At 42.7% G+C, this 20,252-nt stretch overlaps 6 protein-coding genes across 6 annotated transcripts, besides 3 other annotated features; 4 read left to right on the forward strand and 2 right to left on the reverse strand.

Annotated features, from left to right (window-relative positions):
• Window positions 1-2,071: 2,071 nt before the first annotated feature.
• Window positions 2,072-2,103: a tandem repeat.
• A 916-nt stretch (window positions 2,104-3,019) lies between these two features.
• Window positions 3,020-4,662: a mobile genetic element.
• An 8,002-nt stretch (window positions 4,663-12,664) lies between these two features.
• On the forward strand, window positions 12,665-13,027 carry EKO05_0010018 (uncharacterized protein; the record flags this gene model as incomplete). The annotated part of the gene is made up of 1 exon (XM_059637667.1): window positions 12,665-13,027. One exon carries the CDS (start codon window positions 12,665-12,667, stop codon window positions 13,025-13,027), a length of 363 nt encoding a protein of 120 aa, XP_059493650.1.
• Window positions 13,028-14,500: 1,473 nt separating this feature from the next.
• Window positions 14,501-14,532: a tandem repeat.
• Window positions 14,533-15,743: 1,211 nt separating this feature from the next.
• EKO05_0010019 (uncharacterized protein) lies at window positions 15,744-16,082 on the reverse strand (the record flags this gene model as incomplete). The annotated part of the gene is made up of 1 exon (XM_059637668.1): window positions 15,744-16,082. One exon carries the CDS (start codon window positions 16,080-16,082, stop codon window positions 15,744-15,746), a length of 339 nt encoding a protein of 112 aa, XP_059493651.1.
• A 383-nt stretch (window positions 16,083-16,465) lies between these two features.
• Window positions 16,466-16,763, forward strand: EKO05_0010020 (uncharacterized protein; the record flags this gene model as incomplete). The annotated part of the gene is made up of 2 exons (XM_038942857.1): window positions 16,466-16,468; window positions 16,518-16,763. 2 exons carry the CDS (start codon window positions 16,466-16,468, stop codon window positions 16,761-16,763), a joined length of 249 nt encoding a protein of 82 aa, XP_038794574.1.
• Window positions 16,764-17,104: 341 nt separating this feature from the next.
• On the forward strand, window positions 17,105-17,407 carry EKO05_0010021 (uncharacterized protein; the record flags this gene model as incomplete). The annotated part of the gene is made up of 1 exon (XM_059637669.1): window positions 17,105-17,407. The coding sequence occupies one exon, from the start codon at window positions 17,105-17,107 to the stop codon at window positions 17,405-17,407; it is 303 nt and encodes a 100-aa protein (XP_059493652.1).
• Window positions 17,408-18,774: 1,367 nt separating this feature from the next.
• On the forward strand, window positions 18,775-18,876 carry EKO05_0010022 (uncharacterized protein; the record flags this gene model as incomplete). Its single annotated transcript, XM_059637670.1, has 1 exon — window positions 18,775-18,876. One exon carries the CDS (start codon window positions 18,775-18,777, stop codon window positions 18,874-18,876), a length of 102 nt encoding a protein of 33 aa, XP_059493653.1.
• A 304-nt stretch (window positions 18,877-19,180) lies between these two features.
• EKO05_0010023 (uncharacterized protein) lies at window positions 19,181-19,893 on the reverse strand (the record flags this gene model as incomplete). The annotated part of the gene is made up of 2 exons (XM_059637671.1): window positions 19,181-19,445; window positions 19,511-19,893. The coding sequence occupies 2 exons, from the start codon at window positions 19,891-19,893 to the stop codon at window positions 19,181-19,183; spliced, it is 648 nt and encodes a 215-aa protein (XP_059493654.1).
• Window positions 19,894-20,252: the final 359 nt, after the last annotated feature.

The raw sequence follows: 20,252 nt of genomic DNA on the forward strand, positions 1-20,252 counted from the left end.
CACAATTAAACAGACGCTGCAGCCGTGTTTGCAAAGACAAAGGATAACTAAGCTGCGTTAGCCCTGCACCTTTGTTTTCTACTGCAATCAGTTTGTTAATAGATGCCTTTAAACTTTTAAATACTGCTATCTTGCCTATAGTCTATAATACGCTTTACTATAGCATTGTCCTGCTCTCTATTATAGTAGTAGCTATAAAAGCAAAACTGTTAGTTATTAAAACTAAGTTTGTAAAGCGCTATAAGCCTTCCTACCCCCTAACTTATACAAAAAAGGAAAAGGAATTAAGAAAATTAATAGAAATTGCGCTAGAAAGCTAAAGACTATATTAATACTCTTTAGCAATAGGTTTAGAAGTAACTCTTAAACAAAGATTACCTTATTAACAGCTTTAGAACAGAGTGCTTAAGCTAGATAACATGTTGCTATACAAACAGCTCCTATATATAATAACAGTTATAAATATGTTAGAAAAAGGTGTAATTGCATGCTACATCTCTTTTAGTGCATAACTAATCTCTCTTACAGCTTAATGTTCAAATAAGGCGATAAAAGTAGGTTTTACAGATACTAACTTTTATACGCTACCTACTTTAAGTAGTACCTTAATATTTTATAATTCTTAATTACTTTTTACTTAGTGCCTTATATTAGACCCTGTGCTGCTATCAGCATTGTAGGTGAACTATACTGCGTCTAATAGCTGTTCCTTACTACTCTTAAGTTCTTTACACAACTCTGTAAACATAGGTAGCTAGCTAAGCTTAGAGAGTTCCTATAGAAGCAATTTTAAGTTAGAAAATACTTAGGAGTACAGTTCTTTATATTTATTACTAGACATAAGCAGAGTAGTAATCATTCTGTTAGTAGATTATAAAACATAAAGAATGTAATAAATAGGAGAAATTGTTAAAAGACCTAAATCTTAGTCTTATTTTAATTCTGGTCTTTTTTTTTTATAAACATCTACATACTCTTTTCTTAGAGTGAGATGTGCTGTTACTAGGGCTAAAAATATCAGCACTATCCTGTCCTCTAAGGGATCTAGGGCTCTTAAACAAAGGTCCTTAAGTAATTTGTTCCTTATATCTAAGTCTTTCTTAGAGATAAGAAAGCACATTGCGTATCTAAGTACAGATGTTTTTTTGCTGCTCTTCTAAGTTATTTAGCTTGTCCTAAAGACGTTGTATTTTAGCATTGTTCTCCTTAAGGTGGTGCTCTGCGTAATAGTTTAGTTCTAGTAGACAGGTAAGGGGCAGAGTCTTACTAGTGCTGTTCTGTGCTGTCTCTTTAATTTTATCTAAAGCAGGCTCTCTAAGTAGCTTAAACTTTCTTTTACTGTTTAAGTGATTGCTTATATCTGTAGTTTCTACAGACTCTAAAGCTTCACAAACAATTTTATTTAGATATTCCTAAGATAGTTAATAACAATTGCTAATTATGCACTCTTTACATATACCTGATATAGTGTGTTGTCTGCAACTGTGTCTTAAGAACTCATCACGCCCTTAGCTTCTCGACAATGCCCTGGTTGTAACGCAGAAGAGGAACACTAGAAACTGGAGAAGATGCCCTTTAAGTATTATTAACTTTGACTAGGCTAGCGAGGTCCTTGCATGCGCTGCGCAACGATACCTCAAGTAGTTATAGGGGGTGATGGTACCTTACAACTAGTACAGTGTGGAACAAGTCATCTGCAGATTAGTTTTGCTGTTGCTGTTGTTGTTAGTGCAAATCGGACCAGATGATTGGGCTAAGAAAGGTTACTATTAGAGTCAGCGAAAGGCTACTGCTTGTACATATAATTGAGGTGAATTGCGTAGCACCTAAAGGACCTAGACAGACCTTAGTTAGTTTTAGCCTTTCTACTTAGTTAATTTAAGTCAATGCCATATCAGCTATTCTAGATAGGAGTGATTTCATTTACTTTAAGCCTGGCTAGGCACAAAGAGCCTATGATTAACTTAAGTCGCTAAGCCTATATATTACGACAAACTCGCATGTTCTAGGCTCCTAACTGCAAGAGTTCTATAAGCAACCTGTCCTCTTCTATACAACAAAAGCTTCTAGAAACATTATTATTAAAATTAATAGTACTATTAAGTGTGCCTCTAACAAGATTCCATTTTTGTGGTAATCTAGTTCTGTTAAGGTGAGGTAGACCTACTGTGTACTCTTTGCACTGTTTAGACCTATGTCATGTAAAAATATGCTCTAGGAAATCTTAGCGGCCACTTACGCCCATATCTGACAGAAAACCTACAGTCTAGACAAAAAAGAGTCCACACTAAGGGCATTAAATAATTTAGAGCTTATGTCATTGCAAACCTCTAGGCGGCTTTCTGTCTGCGTGCACATGCCCTTACTGTCTCTGTCTGTGCAAATGGTGTACTACAGTACGTCAGAATTTCTTCAATAAAGAGGCAGCTAACTGACTAAAATATTTGCTGGAGAACTAGTGCAGGCCGCGATGCAAATTAAGACCTTAAGAACCAGCAAGGACTTCATTGCTAGATATAATAAGAAACCAGAAACTAATTTAAATATCTGTTAATCTTTATGTATGCATGCCTAGACCATTTAAAATAGCCTGCCGCAACTTAAACAAGAGGTATAGCCCTGAAAGTGCGCACTAATCACACAACACTGATAGATAGGAGATATTTGAGCGTTCAACAGCTAGGCTTGGATGCTATAGATGACTCTAGAGCAGGTGCCGCAGAGTGAAGCTTAAAGACGGTAGGTCGCCTGTCAGCGCCAGTTAATTGAGGATGTTGCTCTAGACGAGCGTTCGTTCTGTATAGAATCCTTATTTCGTTATCTTAACATTCTAAAAAAAGCTTTCTGTTCTAAAGAAAGCGGCTCCTAAGCATCCTATATATGTGCTTTACCTATCTATACCTTAAAATTAATATAAATCTGCTAATTTCTTCTTATCTATTTAACAGTCTCTACTATGTCCTAGAAATAGACATGCTTATCCTCTAACCTATAGCAAATAAAAATCCTTGTTGCCTTATTAGGACATCCTAGGCTGCTTAGCAGCCAATCCTTTACAGTCTTTACTTTCTAAATCTTAGGAAAATTATAAGCTATTAAAAATATAGGGCTATTATACATGCCCTCTAGAGGCTTAGACCTTAATTAAGGTAACATATACAGCATTATCTTAAGGGTTTCTAGTATTTTAAGGCTATCTTTAGACGCACGCTTGTAGCTAATAGGTGTATTAGCATAGTCTCTAGGGTCTTAACAATAGTCTCCTAGGAGTAGAGCTTATAGGACTAACTTCTGTACCTAAAAACAAGACATAGTTATCTATGCTAACATTGCTATACTGCTACTAAAGCTTACGCTAAATAAGGATACTAAATTCTAGTTAATTAACTATACTTAATTAACGCTTTAGAATTTAACGTGTAGTGTATTAACTAGCTATGTTATAGCTTGTTATAGATATTCTATAATTATAGTCCTATTAGATTTAGGGAGTAAAGGTAGTTTAATGTCACAGACAAATGCGTTACTAAGCTGCTCTGCTTGCTGAAGGTTGGCTAGGTAAAGCTAGGTACAGCCTAGCCTACAACCTGTACCCTAGGTGTAATTAGTTACTATCTGGCTAGTTTAATGGGTAATATATACGCCTCTGCCTCTAGGGAAGCGTAATATTAGTTTTAATATTACAGGCATGCTTTAATTAAATAGAGCAGACAGTACAGCTAACTTCACCTTAAGTTCTTAGTGTAATAGTCGGCTTATTTCTTCAGCCGCAATATTGTGAGCATTATAAGGACACTTGCTTTTATCTGGCAAGAGGCGATAGTATGTGAAATCTATAAGCTTAAAGTGCTGTAGCAGCTTATCAGCCTCTTCTCTGTAGTGCTCGCATGCTGTTCGAGCTAACTGCTTAAGATCTGCCAGATTCAATAGGGTTTTAAGTATCTCTTGTTGAGCAGCTACGCGTTTTGCGTTGATTTAGTGCTGCAACTGGATTGTACTAATAGGACTGTCATTAAATTAGTAAGGTGCTGGAAGGGCACTCAGGGCAGGGCTACCTGGAAAGTAGGGAGGTGTAGTGAGCTGCGAGCTTCTTGCTTTTGTTGCTGTTAAGTGCGCTCTATGTGAGGGTCTCTAACCCCTTAAAGTCCGTAACAAAAGCGCCCCCGACTATTCGCTTGTCCACCATAACCCCACACACAAGAACCCAAGGCTTCTGTTTTAGGTTTTTAGGGCTGATAGGGGGGCAGGATACCTGTACGCAAGAAAGTCTTAAAATACTAGGGAGGAACCCTAGAAAGGCTGTCTGTGTATCCGACTTTGCGCTCTGTACTATCCTAAGGTTGCAAGCTAGTTTCTGTCCTTTTATAAGAATGTCCTTAAACAGCACAAAACTCTCTAGTACAACGTACTCCTCTATCTCCTTCTTATTCTTAGTGTTTTGTAAAGTTAGTGCCTTTGTTAACAGCATTTTAGTTTAGGGATAGGTTGTTAACCTTAAGTGTTAGATTTTATTTAAGCGAAAGCTTAGCTTTTGTTCTTTTATGTGTATAGCCTAATTAATAGCTTATATATGCGCTTCTCTAGCGTATAGGTTAAATTTGCGCGTGTATTGTATATGCATGCATTAAATAGATAAAGCACGTTAGGGGACATTAGTACAGAGGGCATTAAGCTTTATTATTATAAGAAACAATTGTTAATCTTCCTACTTCCTAGCCTAGCAAGTAGGAAGGGGGCGTTTAGCAATTACAGCGCACACAGCTCTAAGCAACGCTTGCATAAAGACTTTTTGCGCACTTGGAACATGTGCATGTTGCTGCTGCCTGTTTATAGGAGCGCAGCTCCTTTTATACAAGGAACTAACTAGTTAACCACTTACTGCATAACAACATTTAGTAGATTTACCTAGTAAGTTAGGAGACCCCTTAATCTAATCTGAATTAATGTTGCTACAGAGCAAGCTGCAATGCAGGAAGTCTATAGTGCGTGATGCTAGGATAGGGTTTAACTGCAATCAGACGCATGCCAAACCCGCAGTCAGACCTAGGACATAGCTGGCTTCCCTTAGCTATTGCCGTAAGGCATGGTTCCTACTTAGACATTTTAAGTAAGAAAATAGAGCGCATCAATTTTCTAGTCCTAAATGCTATCCTAAATCTCATCTATCTGAATCACCTTATTACTCCCCTTTCCCTCTTTATCTTGTACTACGAAGTCGCCTCCACGCATTCCACCTAGTTTTTTCTAGGCGCCCAACCTTAACTTCACCCGCTTTCCTATCAAGCTAATTAAGAAAACCTGCTATTTTATGTTGTTAGTATCGAGGTAACTATGTATCCTTGCAGCCTATGCTGAAATGTTCTGCAGAAGAGCCTCCTCTTTAGCAACGCTTTAACCGTTATAACCGTCGATACGGCCAGTCAACCACTTAATAAGAGTCTAGATTGTTATAGATTCTGTAGGTAGTTGTATATTGCTCAACAATAGGAACTTGGGACATACCACAACCGCCATCCTACCCTAATTAACCTCAGTAGGAAAGGAGCGAAGTGGAACTAGGCTCCTCAGCGTTAGTTTTGGTGTACATCTCTGAGTTTTCTAGGTGCTTACTCCTGCGTGAAACCCTAGGAGGCTGTGGGGCCAGCGCATTGTCCAGGCGAATGTGAGATCCCGTAGTTGTCCTCCTAATCTCCAGTCAAAATCGTTGTGAACAGAAGGATGGCTCAGATGGAGTGATCTACGTTTTTAGAGGCCACATTAAATAGTCAATTAGCTTGTGATAAAACTCGCTTAGTAGAACTTGATTTTAAAGATTAAGGCGCACGCGTAGCGAAACTGCGTATCATCAGCATTACTTACTATGTGTCTTACAATTCCATATTCTTACTCCTTAGCAATTTCCCGTAGAATGGTATCCTTTGGCAGACTGATTATCTGTGTAGTTATCGCAATTTTGTGAGACGTAGGGTAACCAACTAGAGCTATGCCTGCTAAGACGAGATTATCGGCCTTGACCAGCGACAAGACAAATAGTGCGGGATCGATAAGCTCTCTTTTGATTGGCGGGGAATTAAACAAGACCAAGGATCTCCCTCTAAAGATTCTCCAAAAGGATACTTGGGTAAGTATCGTCACTCCATAGACTGCACCCGCGTTAATGGAAGACTGTTAGTGTGCAACAAGCGTTGTCGAGTGCGTAGAAAGATTATCTGGTATCCCTATTGTAAAGTTCTTGTACAGAAATCCTACGACCCCTGTAGGCTCATTAAGCCTGTTTGTTTCTGTTTTGGTATCTTGAAATGCTGATATGGGCTTGATAATAGGCGTATTAATTTCCTCCATTTCAGAATGACCACCATCACTGTTGCTGTTGAACTTGCGTTTCTTATTCTGTGCCGCCAGATGGTTGCCTCTGGTGGGTTGTCTATTTGATGTAGCTCGATCGCTGGTCGTGTAGATGGGAGTGTGCCAATTTTGGACGTGGGGGTACGCGTATTGAGGACATGCATTTTGAGGAAGTGGTACCTGTAGAATAGGATTTGCATGTTGAGGAGAGTATCCGTGTGGAATAGGGTGTCTGGAGAGGTTCACATCGTTTGCAGGGGCAGCGGATGTGCTCAAGGTCATATCGAACACGTTACTGGAACCTGAGACGTTATTATGGAGGAGCAAGGTTACATGGAACAGACCTTACTTGTGTTGCCGCCTTCACAGATGGTAGACACGTCTGAACGTTGATACGGAGTATGATTTGCTGGTGAGGTAAGAAAGGCCATTGTGAGTCTTCTGGGGGGCTACGAGTAACGATGTCAGCATTTTCGCAGAAAGTTGGCAACACGGATGTTATGACTGGAACCTACAAATATAAGGGTAGAGATGTGCGTGCTTGGCTATCTGTCATTGTTACTAGGCTTGATACGTTGCGCGTATGAGCCAATGCTGTAACGAATCAGGAAAGCCAAGAACTCCTGTCGTAGCCTATCAGCATCTAAGGTCTGTTCGACTTGTGTGGCCGCATCAAGTTCCCGGAGCAAATTGATGGCCGTGTCCTACAAGTCAGACATTATGAAGCACATGATATGCATTACGTTGTAATCTGGTTAATGAGTTCTTAATTGTACATAAAGAGGTAAGAGATATTGATTATAATGCTGGAGCTTAGTATAGCGTGAAAGAAATGATAAAGTCTCATTAAAGATAGAAAGCAAATTTTAAGACTAAAGAGATTTCACAGCATCCCCTAGCATGCAACCTTACATTTACTGCTTACAGCACTAAATCCATCTTTGCAAGAGGTAAGACTTATTACTTGCGTACTCTCTCCTATGCTTTTATCCTGTAAGAATTCGACCTTGTTGTGTGAGTTTAGTTGGGGATCATTCGCTTTGGTTAAAGCTACTGAAACGACTGTGACCGCGTAAAGTAAGCTTTGCACAGCGCAAAAGATCTAGATGTGTTAGTAAGTGTCATGAGAGACTATAATAACTTACAAGAAATACAATCTTCGGCGGGTACCACAAAGACAGCGGAATTGCACCAACTAGTGCACTTATAAGTAGTGGTGCGACAAGAAGACCACAAACCCGCCACTTCCGTAGATGTTGACTTCTTCTTCCTCCAACTGAACAAATCTATAAGACCTATAATATTAAGACGGTGTAGTAAAAGCTCCAGCCGACATGCAAAATAGGGACCAGGGCGAATTTTACCTAATGAGGGGTTGAACCAGGCACCACATCCCATATGCACAGCCCTGCTGCAACGCACTGGAGGCAAACAGTGGAAGTGAGACCTAGTACTCCGTAGGGTAGCGACGATTCACCCGGTTGGAACAGAAGTATCCGAAGATGATAAATCTGGAGATTATTAGCAAACGGTTGCCACAGTTGGTGACACTGACCTTCAGGACCGCCGCCTGCATCCATACCAGTTGAAATGTCAACACTAATACAGCTTTGACTTTGGTTGCTAATGCTACTACCGTACAGATGACGCAGCATAGCCAGAGGACAAAGTTTATTACAATGTACTGGCGGTGTAGGAGATGTAGAATGTTCTGGCAGCAGCTATTGATGTAGCGTATGTATACTTCGGCGAGTAGGAATAGAGAACTAAAGCCAATAGGAAGCGAGGCTATTACGGAGAAGTACATGTTAAAAAGTAACCAGTAAAGGACAAAGGGGCGGTGAATTAATGGATTTAATGTAACCTTTTAGCCTTGTAGGCTGTGACCTTGATATAACACGGACAGTTCGGCCTTTCAGTCTCAGCGAACGCACGATGCCTAGGCGCTCTGGTCTCCTCCGCCCTAAACCAGGTAAATGGCAATCGCGAACGCGGATACGGCCCCTTCACGCCAATGATCCACCAGCTAAGGCGCCATTGTAAACAATCATCGAATGTTGAAGAGATGAAAAGCCGGCAATTCGCCTGAGGATTAACCCCTCCCCAGCAGAAGAAGCGCAATGAATCACAGTGCGATAATGACTGCAGCCCAAGCCTCCAGATACAACGTTGTGAACACTTATGGAAGCGATTAGTGCATTTATATAAATTAAGTGCAGTGTAAGTAGGAGCATTATATTGAACACTGCATATATAGGATGCTACGTAAGCTTGTTACATAACATAGGAGCGACAGCAACAGCATGTATTATCTTACGCTCTAAGAATAGTATTTAGATAAATACGCGCGTTCCAAAACTCTATTCTAAAATGACAATGACACAGGGTCAATCCAGTCCTTTCGCACGTCTGAAAACACGCTATTCCCGCACTGCGCATCTGTTGAAGATTTGGCCCTTATGTTAAAAGCCATCTATAGATTAGGTACAGTGGTTAGTACTGCAGAAGAGGTGCTTGTTAATCTGAACAACGATTGCATGCCCTGCCACTTTAACTTTTCTTCCTACCTAATACACCTGAGATACAATTCTCTGCACCTCTAACAATAGAATTGGGCCCTACACTTAGGTCTCATACTGTTAGAGCGGTCGCAGGCTCCTCCCAGCCGCTGGCTTTCTGGTTGCCCTGTTAAAGGTAATTTGGCAGACTCTATATCAGAGAAGTGGCCGCCACCTTAGATTTCTCCGATTAGGGGTTGATGATCGCCTCTCCTAGAGTCTTAAGTTGCAGCAGCTCTAGCTTTGTTTGATTTTGTTTGCCTGTTGTTTCTTTATACCATGTTAGCTCTACAATAGTCCTGTTAGGTGTACTAACTTATACCAAAAGCATTAGTAAAGATACTAACACGCAACCTGATTTTCTTTGTTACCATTATTCCACTATTTGCCCTTTTTGTAGAAATTTTTTGTCTTTGCAGAGGCCTTATTAACCATCTCTAAGGTTGCTTTGTGTTTAACTTCCACTAAAAGATCTTTCTAAGATAGATTGTTGAGGGTTTGACATGTAGAGTCTTGCACTTTGTAGGCTTCCGCCTATAGCCACATTCTACGTTAGTAAATAACTGCTGAACGGTGATACAGTCGCTTACAAGGAGTAGACCATGTGTTTAGTTGTCCAGCTTAAGGTAAGCCATCATCTTTGCTTTGGTTGTGGTTAGAGGAAGCAGGAGAAGGTTTCCTATTTTGGTTGTTAGTCTATAAATAATGTCTTTTTAGTTAGGTATAATAGAGTCTAACAAGAATGTTAGTTGTATAGAAGCAGACCTAGAGCTAGGTTTGTGAGTTTGTGCAGTGTGTGCGCGCTTTAGCTTAAAAGCTTTAGCCGCATAACCATCCTGCTCACTATCATTTTGTCGCTGACGTCGCATTATCGCCCCAAGGCTCTCTTCTCTTGCTTCTGTTGTAGTTGTTAACGTTGATGGCGAACAAATGGTTGATGTAGTGCTGGATGAGCGATCTGAGGTGTTCTGGAAGGGTCAATTATAAGGCTACCGATGGACATATTGGTGGCACGTACTTAACCATCATTATGAACAAGATTGGCGTTCCGTCTTAGCCAGAGCCTACATTAATTATTAAGAGTTTCAGAACATATTTTGCCTCTGCATACCTTTTTAAGAGCAATTTCAGGCTATTATCTACGCTTAAAGGGAGGAACTTTATGCGTTAGTATAACTGCCTATATTAGCCCAGGGACGTTACACACACGCCTGCCACAATACAACTATATTTCTCTACTAGAGATAAGGGAAGGAATGCAGAGTAATTAAAGTTGTCTCTTAGGACAGGGCAAAAGTTAATGTGTACACAGGGCTGGCCTTTAGTAGTCTATGCTGCAGTGTTTACTATTATGTCTCTTTCTACTCTAGATATAGCGCCTATGTTAATAGCCTAGACCTGCAGTTTTATAAGCTAGGTTAAGTCTTTAACTAAGAAATGCTCTAGCACAATAATTGTATATCTGTTGCACTTTAAGTATTTATAAAACGCTACAACAGCGTTTACAGCCTGTCTTTAGAATTAGCAGTAACAACAATAGGGCTTAGTTACATACAGTTGCGTTAGTAGTAGCTCTAGCTATCTAAAAGTAAATGTTGTGTAGGAAGGGAACTAGTGAAAGACGCAGAAGCGGTAAGACAAAACTTAAAGGACTTCTTAGCCTTGTGTTAAGCATGATATAACGTGAACAGTGGCTGGCCTAAGCTAAGCAGCAAAAGCACGTACAACTTGAAAAGGACACGCCTGTTGGGATGGCTAGTCTCTTGCAAATGACCTTGTCCACGCACAACTCTGCAACCACTGTAGTAGTCTAGGATTACAGCATTTATGCGAGTTTTGCAATCATTGTCAGAACGCCCACTACTGTACTTGGTTGTTCCCTATCTACGCAACTCTACATAACATTGTTTAGAAAGATTAGATAAATATAGTGTTAAGCGATCTAATAGGAAATGCAATTTAGCTGCCTGTAGCTTGCTTAACAAAACCACTTTAGGACGTTTAAACTAGGGATAACTGGTTTGTGCCTTAGCACATAAGGATTAGTGCTAAAAGTAGTTTAGAGCAAAACTCTAGGTCTTAGAGCTGTGCTCTAAGCTATTTAGAGACGCCCTTTTGCAACAGCACTAGCGAACCTCAACATCCCCCTTTCGCGAGGAGTAAAAATGAGCTTTCCTACTTAAAACAACTTAGTAAAAGCATTAAATTAATACAAACTATCCTATGTTATTAAGAATAAAGTAAGTATAACCTTGCAAGGCAGTGTTATTTAGGAAATTAATAGCATTAAGGTTCTGTTTGCATGTTTCTGTTAATTTGTATAAAAAGGAAGTTTACTTAAGTAGTATAAATTTCTTCTAGAAGAAACCAGCGCTTATAACGTATTTCAAGTTATCTAAGAACTCTGGAATTTAACTAACAGCGCTAATGTAGCTTTAACACTGCTACACCAGCCACAGAACAATCCTAACAGGACTTACTAGCCATGTAATACTCTAAAGCCACTACATAAAACGTACTTCTAACGTATCCTAAGTAATGTAAGGTTAAAAAGACTAAGTAGGATCGCTTTACGCACTGCTGAAATTAATTTAACATAAAAACTTGATTTACTTAAGACTACTAAACGCTCTACTTTAACGGATCTGATTGTATAGGCACAGGCGATATACCAGGAGATACATAAGCACTTAAATTAAGCTGGTTTATAGTACTGCCTTTAACTTATCTTATTTAGCTATTTAATTAATTAATGTGCAGTATCCTTAAACTTACTGCTTAAAAAGGGCTAGAAGGGCAAATTATATGTGTTTGAGGCAGTAGCTAAAGCACACAAAACAACAAAGGACGCTGTTATAAAGATGTACCTACACTCTTCTGTTTATTTTAAACTTGCAGAACAGGCAGGTCTAGGCTTTTTGCTTTTAGTAGCTGGGATAAAGTCAGAGTAAGTATAGAAACGCCTGATTTTTATTACTGTCTAACGTATTACAGCACAGAAAGTCTTCTAAAAGAGGATGTTCAGCTGCTGCGCAATTACGTTAAGGAGCACTTACTAGATCTTGAAAGATAATCTAAGGCACTTAATTTTAAAGTAATAGAATACCTTACTAAGCAGCTTCTTGTCTAAAACATAAAGGTGGTAGAAATTGTTAAAGAACGCACCTGCTTAATAAAACTTGTTTGCTGTTACGTAGATACTAGCTTACTTATCTAAGATAACAAGATACTGCTAAAGCTCGCCAGCTTAGGCAGCAGCGAAAATCTCAGACGCACTCATTCGCAATTACCAGCTAGACCTAGGTCTGGAATTAATGTCAGACCACCCTCCCATACTATGCCTTCTAATCTGCAAGGACCTATACCCTTCTATTATGCTCTACAAAGCTATTAACTATATTGTCCTACAGAGACATATACAAACACCGCCAAGCAACAGAGAGTCTTAGTAAATAAAGGCCTACAAATTTTGGCGGTATGCTTAACCCTAATCTAAGAAAACAATAGGAGTACAACCTAAGCAGAGGGCCAGCACTTCTTAACAGACATACCTAATTATCTAGAGCAGCAGTACAACTCTCCACCACCTCTTAAGCACGGGAGTGTTAGCCTAACTTCCCTTGCGGTGCCCCGCGGGGACCTTGTACCGATTTTGGAAGAGGAGGGGGTAAGCTAGTGGCCTGTAACATCAGAAGCTGATAGAGCTGACTATGACAAGGACATAACTTTGCCTTCTTATGGGTTGTCAGAATTGTTAGGATATGATCAAACAAGCTATTTTTTTGAGGAATGTTGAATTGAATTCAGCTACAGGTTCGAAAGTCCTTAGGCACAAGCTGTCTTTTACTAACCCCGGTTATGCTACTTCCACCTTAGATGTGAGACAGGGAACAAGGAGAAAAGGAACTAGTTGCGGTACCATCTCTAAACAGACGTTCTGTAGTACCAGGCAAAGCGAGTCTGACTGCAGGGGTGTCTCGCCTTTTGTTGTGGGAACTGTAAGACTCTGTGTAAAGAGCTTCGTATTCATGCCTGTAACGCTGGCGGTTTTGAACATGGGATCCATCTCCAGAATGCGACGAATGATTGCTTTGTGCGTTTTCGTGTCTATGGGGAAGCGTTGAAGGAGAAATATTTCATCATCACTTGTGTGAAGTCTGGCTTTGTGAAGGAGTAGCACTGCGGCTCCGGGGTATGCGCTTTCACCCGGCTTCGGCTCTTGAACCACTGCGCCTGTTTTTGCTACAGTGTCTTTATAATCCTGAGGCGTTGTTATTGTTTGTAGTAATAAAACGTAACTCTCTAGTTACGCTGTTAAGGACATTGGTGCAAAGATAATTAAATTCTGGTATCCACCTATACGCAAAAACCCCCTCTTTTAGCTTCGTTATGCCCTGTAGATGTGATTGAGTTCCTAAAAGTGGTGTGATCTCTTGAAGATGTGTTTGTAAAGCTGATGTTGTTGCAAGATTTGCGAGTAACGACAGGCTGAGGTCCGCTTGAGTCGATTGTTCGCTGGTTTTGTAAGGAGACATGTTTGCAGTACATCAAAGTGCAACTGGTGGTGTTTTATGACAAAGTGCAGGGGGCGATGTCTTATACCAAGAAACATGACCGTATGTTTAATGCGATGCTACGTGGGATATGACCGTGCACGTCGGGAGCCGACCTCGCTCCGGACACTTGGCACTAATGACCCTAGATGACCCAAATGCAGCGACAACCATCTAGCCACGACGCAGCAACGCAAGATGCGATGACGGAGCCCAGACACCGCTTAAACATCACAGTCACAATACAAACAACAAAGTTACTAATAGGCTTCCTGGCTAGCCTATCACTATCCAACAATGTCCGCAACGTCCCGCATTAACGCGCCCTTAGGCTAAACAGCATTACCTCTATGCAAATTACCTTATAGACACCTAGCATGCTACTATAGGTGCTAAAACATACTCACACATCATTAGACAGCCTTGTCCACTGTTGCCCCCTGTGTTAAGAAAGTAGTGCCCCTTTAGTACAACCTAACAAGGTCTGAGGAGATTCGCGCAAGAGCTCTTACGTTTAGTAGGCTTAACGGCACGCATCAGCGAAGCATTGCTCTTGTGAAGCCGCGTTGCGACGAAATGCTGCTGCCGTTGCGCCCGGCGGCAGGTCACCACACAACACAGCCGCATAGGAACCCAGCGGACGGCAGCATAACATCGGAGATCAGGGAACATATTCCAGGCCCTGGGTGTATCGGGGCAAGCTAGCACACACGCTGGGGGGAGACTGAAGGTATTGCGGTCGCAAAACACGAGGCAACTGTGCCTCTATAAGCCTTGAACATTGCTGCACACATAAGGCTTTGAGTACAGCATACACACAGGAACACAATCTAAGGAACATAAACATAGGCAAACACGTTACTTCTATAGACAAAATGTACATAGTCGTAAATAAAAGCCAGACAACGCCAGGCCTCTAGGGACAGATGGCTCTTTTGAGAGTGAAGTGGGGCGGTGCAGATTGACGTCCGTACCGCGTCGGCTGTCTGCCACGTCTGGCATCCAGGCACAGCTGCATTCCACAGCTGAAACCGTGTAGGACTCAATCAAATCAAATCAATTAATCAGATCAAATCGATATCGTGGCTGGGAACGCTGAAGCTGCTCATAACATGCATTTTCCACCCGCCATTCAGGTTTTTCTATCACGTGCAAAGCCTACATATTCTTAAGTAACTGAGTAAACTCAAGACCTATTATTTCTATCACTGTAGCATGACCACCTACTACTAGCCCAGCTAACGAGAGATAGCACTGTGCGTTTTGATAAGAACACTGTCCTGAACACTATACCCCATTTGTTACACGCTCGTTGCTACCTGTCAGACGCGTCTGAGTACCGTTCCTTTGTAATCCTAAATCTGCCGTTGTATACGAAGGAGGAATGCTAGGAGCTCCATTTGCGAGCTGATTGCGGTTATCAAGAGCGGTGGATTGCTGTGAGCTGGCGGGCTGTCTTGCTAAAGGATTGGTGTTCTGTTAGTCTGGCTCTTGAGAGTTGGACATAGTGACTCAGCAAGAACTGTTATAGAAGTCAGTCTGTGCTCAAAGGAAGCAACCGCTGCCCTGATTCTACTGGCTGGCATTTGGATGCTGTGCCTATCGTGAAAAAGCTGAGCCTTAGAGCAACCTAGAGGCTATCTCGGTCCTTGGACAATTTCATAACGTACAGTAAAAGCCGCAGAAGAGGTGCTGAGCGTATCAGTGAGCTCTGTTCTGAAGGGAGCCGAGAATGAACGGGATATCGAGGATGTCGAAGGTATCGAGGTATTGAAGGTTTTGAAGGAGAAATACACTGAGCAAAGGGGATGTGCTAAGCAAGACGAGGAGTAATGGCTTTGAGAAATTGATGAACTGGAGATTAACTGCGATCATTTATACTAACAATGACGACCATATTCACATTCGATACATCTCTTACCGCCACAACCACGCCTCTCCGGTATGCTGATGGTACGGCCCGCCTACGAAAGCTACAAGGAATTGTCACATCCCTGGAGCATATCAAAACCCGCGATACATGCCGACACATCTTTGAATCAGTGCGAGCTTCGCTGTTCCTGCCCTATGCTGTTGTAGAGGCTGCATATACGTGATAAGTAATGCATGGACTGACAAGATGTGGGACCACAAACGATCTAATTAGGATTTCCAAATTCCTTCCATGGTTGGCCTGCATGCCTGCATTGACAGCTTCACATAGTCGCCCGTGAGCTTACCTACTCCTTTACCTACTTGCGTGCCTACTTACATACCTACTAGCGTGGCTACAGACGTACCCACTCAGTTACCTGCTCGGTTGCCTACCCAGGTGCCTACCCAGATGCCTACCCAGATGCCTACCCAGATGCCTACCCAGATGCCTACCCAGGTGCCTACCCAGGTGCCTACCCAGGTGCCTACCCAGGTGCCTACCCAGGTGCCTACCCAGGTGCCTGTCCACGTGCCTGTCCACGTGCCCATTCGTGTACCTATGCGTTGAATATATCAAGGTAGACAAGGGAGTGCATGCACCCGTGACGGACACCTGATCATGTGATGGTGCGAGACAGGTATTAGGCTCGTCAGCGCCTCTCTCACCGCTCTTGAATGGAACACTAAGATACGATATCCAATCACGTGACATTGCGGGGCAGGCGAAGCTCGTCAGCGGCGGGTGTGGGGGCACGAACCTTTTCTCTCATTCTGTACGCGCAGAATTTGCTGTGTTATTCTTCATTGCTCACAGACCTACCTATCCACCCGTTACAATTTGTCGTGTTGCTTCTAAATCTGCTACGGCCCAACGCCATTGATGCCTAACGTTTGCGACGAATTATATGACTCCACGACCCCGCCGATAGCCTTTCTCCGCCCCCGGGACATACGCTGCCAGATGACCTGCTAAAGCCAGCGTGCTTTGTTCCGCGTTCTTTCCAGCATCCACAATCTCTTGGGCAAAGCAACAACTCCAGCGACTTGCAGGCAGTACCTACTCGCGCACCACGAACTGACGCTCCCTGTAATTTAATGGTAAGTATTTATCTGTTTTCCATGTAAGACTCATCCTAATCGTGTGTAGGCTCTCAAGGACGACGATGTGAAAGAACTTGATCAAAGCGAAGACTTTTCGAAAGTGCAAGAGAATGGCGTTGACTGGGTAACGGGCGACAATCAAGAGGTGCGCTGGAGGGGCAGCACTATAACGGTGTTTGAGGAGGATAATGGGAAGACAATCTCAACAGTCATAAAAAGGAGTGAAGGGTCACTCAAAGTTGCTCCAAGCATGAATCTGTACATTGTTGGCGGAAAATTCAAAGTAGTATAGCATCATGCTGCTGCTTTATCCAAAGCTTCCTCTGAATTTGGATTCCCTTGTACAGGTCCATTGGCAAGCTGATAGTTGCTCCACCTCGCCTGAAAGTCATGGAGATACATTCCGCTTCTTCTCCTTCTGCTAGCTCTTTCATTCGTCTTTCGTTAATCGCTTCGTGAACCACAGGCCGGAATACAGCACTAAGACTCTCCTCAGATGCACCCCTTATTCTAAACGAGAAATGTGGTGGAAATGAATTTGGCTCCCAGTCTATTTCTCTTCCTAAGAGAGACTTTGCAAGCTCCTTCACATGTTCTTCGCGAATCTCTAGATCTAAGGAGCAAGAGTCATGGATGCTAACGGGTTTTTTGGGGAATCGCATCGTGACTGCTCTCCAATCTCTATCCATCTGCGGTCTCTTGATCTTGTTCGCCATATCTTCGCCGAAGATCTCCTGTGTTCCCTCTCGTTCGGCGTGTGTAAATGAGACGCACTTGCTCGTGGTACTCAATAGCTTTTGGCTAGACTTTTGGCCTGGCTGCAAAGCTGTCTTTGTGGTTATAGTTGCGATGATTTTATTGCGTGCGTTGTTTGCACCGCCGCGATTTTTTTTGATGCGTTTGAGTAGGGCGTCCTTTACATGCTGTTGGGTATGATCAAGTTCAGCTTGAGTGAAAGCGATTATACACAGGACGAAGTAGTCTGAGTCTACCTCCTTAACTTCCAGGAGAAAGCGATAATATTTGAGGGAAGTGTGTGGAAGGGTTCCATTCGGCCATTCTGTTACGACTTTCTCGTAGCGATGTAATTGAGATAGACTCAAACCTGGCGTCGACAGCTGCACCTTGATTGTTTTGGTGATCTGCTCCCAGGCAGACTCGACATCTCGCAACCCCTTTGTTACACGCCTTTTGGGCATAGGGTGGTGACCAGGCAGTCGAGTAGGTGGATAGATAGGTAGCTAAGTAAACCAAGGAGTAGTAGGCGAAGGAATAGGCAGCTGAGTGGGTAACTAAGGAGACAGTAGGCAGCCCAGTAGGCAGATGAGTAGGCAGGTGAGTAGGCAGGTGAGTAGGCAGGTGAGTAGGCAGGTGAGTAGGCAGATGAGTAGGCAGATGCTAGGCAGATAGTGAGGCAGATAATGAGGTAGATGATTAGGCGGATGAGAAGGCGATTATGCAGGTAGAACAGTAGGTCTAGAGCAGGCAAAGCCAATGGCGGACTGTCAAAAATAGAAGTTCGGGCCGATAAGCACGGCCTTAGGAGGTAGACATCTACCAGCATGGGTGATTCTGTGCCGTGTCTTGCTGTTTGGGACCAAGTTGCTGATGTATTGCGGTGATAAGGCGCCTCTTTCTCGCATGTATAAGCGCCCGCTTGGCTTGAGGCAGTTTTGTAATTATCGGCCAAGAAGGACAGGTCCACCAATTTTCTTGCCGCGGAAGCAGGGCTACGGCAATGGTGCTCCGTCTGCGCAGAGGGAGCTTCGAGCAGAACACAAAACATCTGAGAGCACTATGTTACCCTTCAGGCATTCTATCTCTATTTGTCAGTCTATATATTACACTATACAATTTGTTCCTAACATGGCGTTTCTTCACGAAGCGATTGAGGAGGGAAACATCAAGCTAGCCGATGTATGCCAAGAATAGCCGCCCTTTGAGGTCTTTAATACCGCAGCGCGTAATTGTTGATACGGCATGCATCAATATGCACGGCTGGCCCGATGTGGCCACTTCCCTGCATGCGCACACGCACGCCCGGGGGAGTTCAAGATACCAACTAAACTGACGGAATAAACCATTCCTAGACGGTTGGATTTACCTGGTGGCACTTACAGTATAAGTGTTGAGCGCTGCTGACATTGGAAAAAGATTTCCCTTACTACCTCACAGTCCATCTATCAGGAAACTATCAAATCCTCAACGCAAAATAGGATTTACTCGAAAGTCTTTTCTTTTGCTCCAAGTCTATAGTAAGTTTCCCATCTTCTTGACACCTTAGCTAAGAATACGCGTAGAAGATGTGTACTGTATACACAGATTATTATATGTGTGGTCATGTGAAGGGAACGAGAACGACCGCGTGTCTAAATCCTGCGACCTGCGTGAAGAGTTATGCTTAAGGCAGAACTTTCACCACTAATTGCGGTGCTTAAGCTTGCGATACACCTCCTTCGTCTTAGGTGTTAAAAGGTTCTAGGGAGATATAGTCAGGCGCAGTTATACAGACCTAAACAATGCGAAGGAAACTGGACAGAGCGAACAACCTAAGGATACATAAACATTAAGCTTATTGCTCCTCTTTTGCTCTAATTAAATGATTTTACGCTAGCTTAAAGGTTGTAAGAACCTTTTTATATAATTTCAAGATCCTACATAGTTCGCCCCAATCTCATTTACCTTCTACCTTAGTCCGTTCTTCCCCATTTATATGGTGTTTCCTTCCCTCTCATTCACTGCGTTGTTGATCCTTCTTCTATCAGTTGTCCCTTTTCTTTTTGAACAACACCTCGGCGCACCTAATACTTGCTTCCCAATATAGTCCGCTGGGTTGATTTCGAATCGGTTATATTGTATCGCGTACATGCCTGCATCATCTTCAATTTCAACAATATTGATTTGAAGGACTTCTGGATTAGTATCGTCTGCCGGGACAAGGTGGTCGAATGTAACGCCATAGTAATCGATCATGCTACAGCAGTATTAGGGTTATAGGCTCTTAAAGTGGGGATGCGTGTGAGATAATGTATCACATACGGTGGTGCATTTGGTATCCAACCCATGTACTCATCCCTCACTACCATGTCCCCAGCAACGTCAGGTCGTGCCTTGCGGCCATATATCTTCTGATACACCAGCTCCGCTAGTTTAGGTCCGCCACACATTAGAAATTCCGGAGAGTGGGTGGTGAGGTGCCATGAGACCTCAGGTAGGAGTTTTTGAAGAGCTAGTAGTGGACCTTCGGCGTGGATTCGAAGCGGTTGCTCCCGAAGCGGTAGATGGAAGCGGTGTGGGGGTGTTGTGACGCATGGTGGAATATGTAGTGGGAGAGCTGTTTGACCTGAAGGTGGAGGATGGAAGTTGTGGACATTCAAGCTATGCTCTGAGTTGGTGACGCATGGAATATTGGGGACAGACATTGTGAATTGCCCGTATAACAGTGTTCGTTTGCTGAAGAGCAGTTCAAGAGAGAGGTTCGCTCTGGCTGGAGCCCTCTTGATGCAGACGTGTACACTAGTACTAAACGTAAGACTTGTTAGCGGAGCTGAACAAAAACTTTAATGGTGCTTACAACTCTGTTGAAAGGTGTACCCGAAATTGTAGGTGAAGGCTTGAGGGGATGACACACGGGGATGGGAACCACAGTTGAACGTTGGCGCAGGTGAACGACTCTTGTAGCTACTCAAACGCTGTGGCCTTTGTGATCAGAATGGCTAGCTGAACGTTGCACTTAATTACTACGATAAAGCTGCCGTGGAGACCCCTACGCTAGGCGAAA

Source organism: Ascochyta rabiei, chromosome 18 (genome assembly GCF_004011695.2).
Source record: "Ascochyta rabiei chromosome 18, complete sequence".
Taxonomy (NCBI): Eukaryota; Fungi; Ascomycota; class Dothideomycetes; order Pleosporales; family Didymellaceae; genus Ascochyta; species Ascochyta rabiei.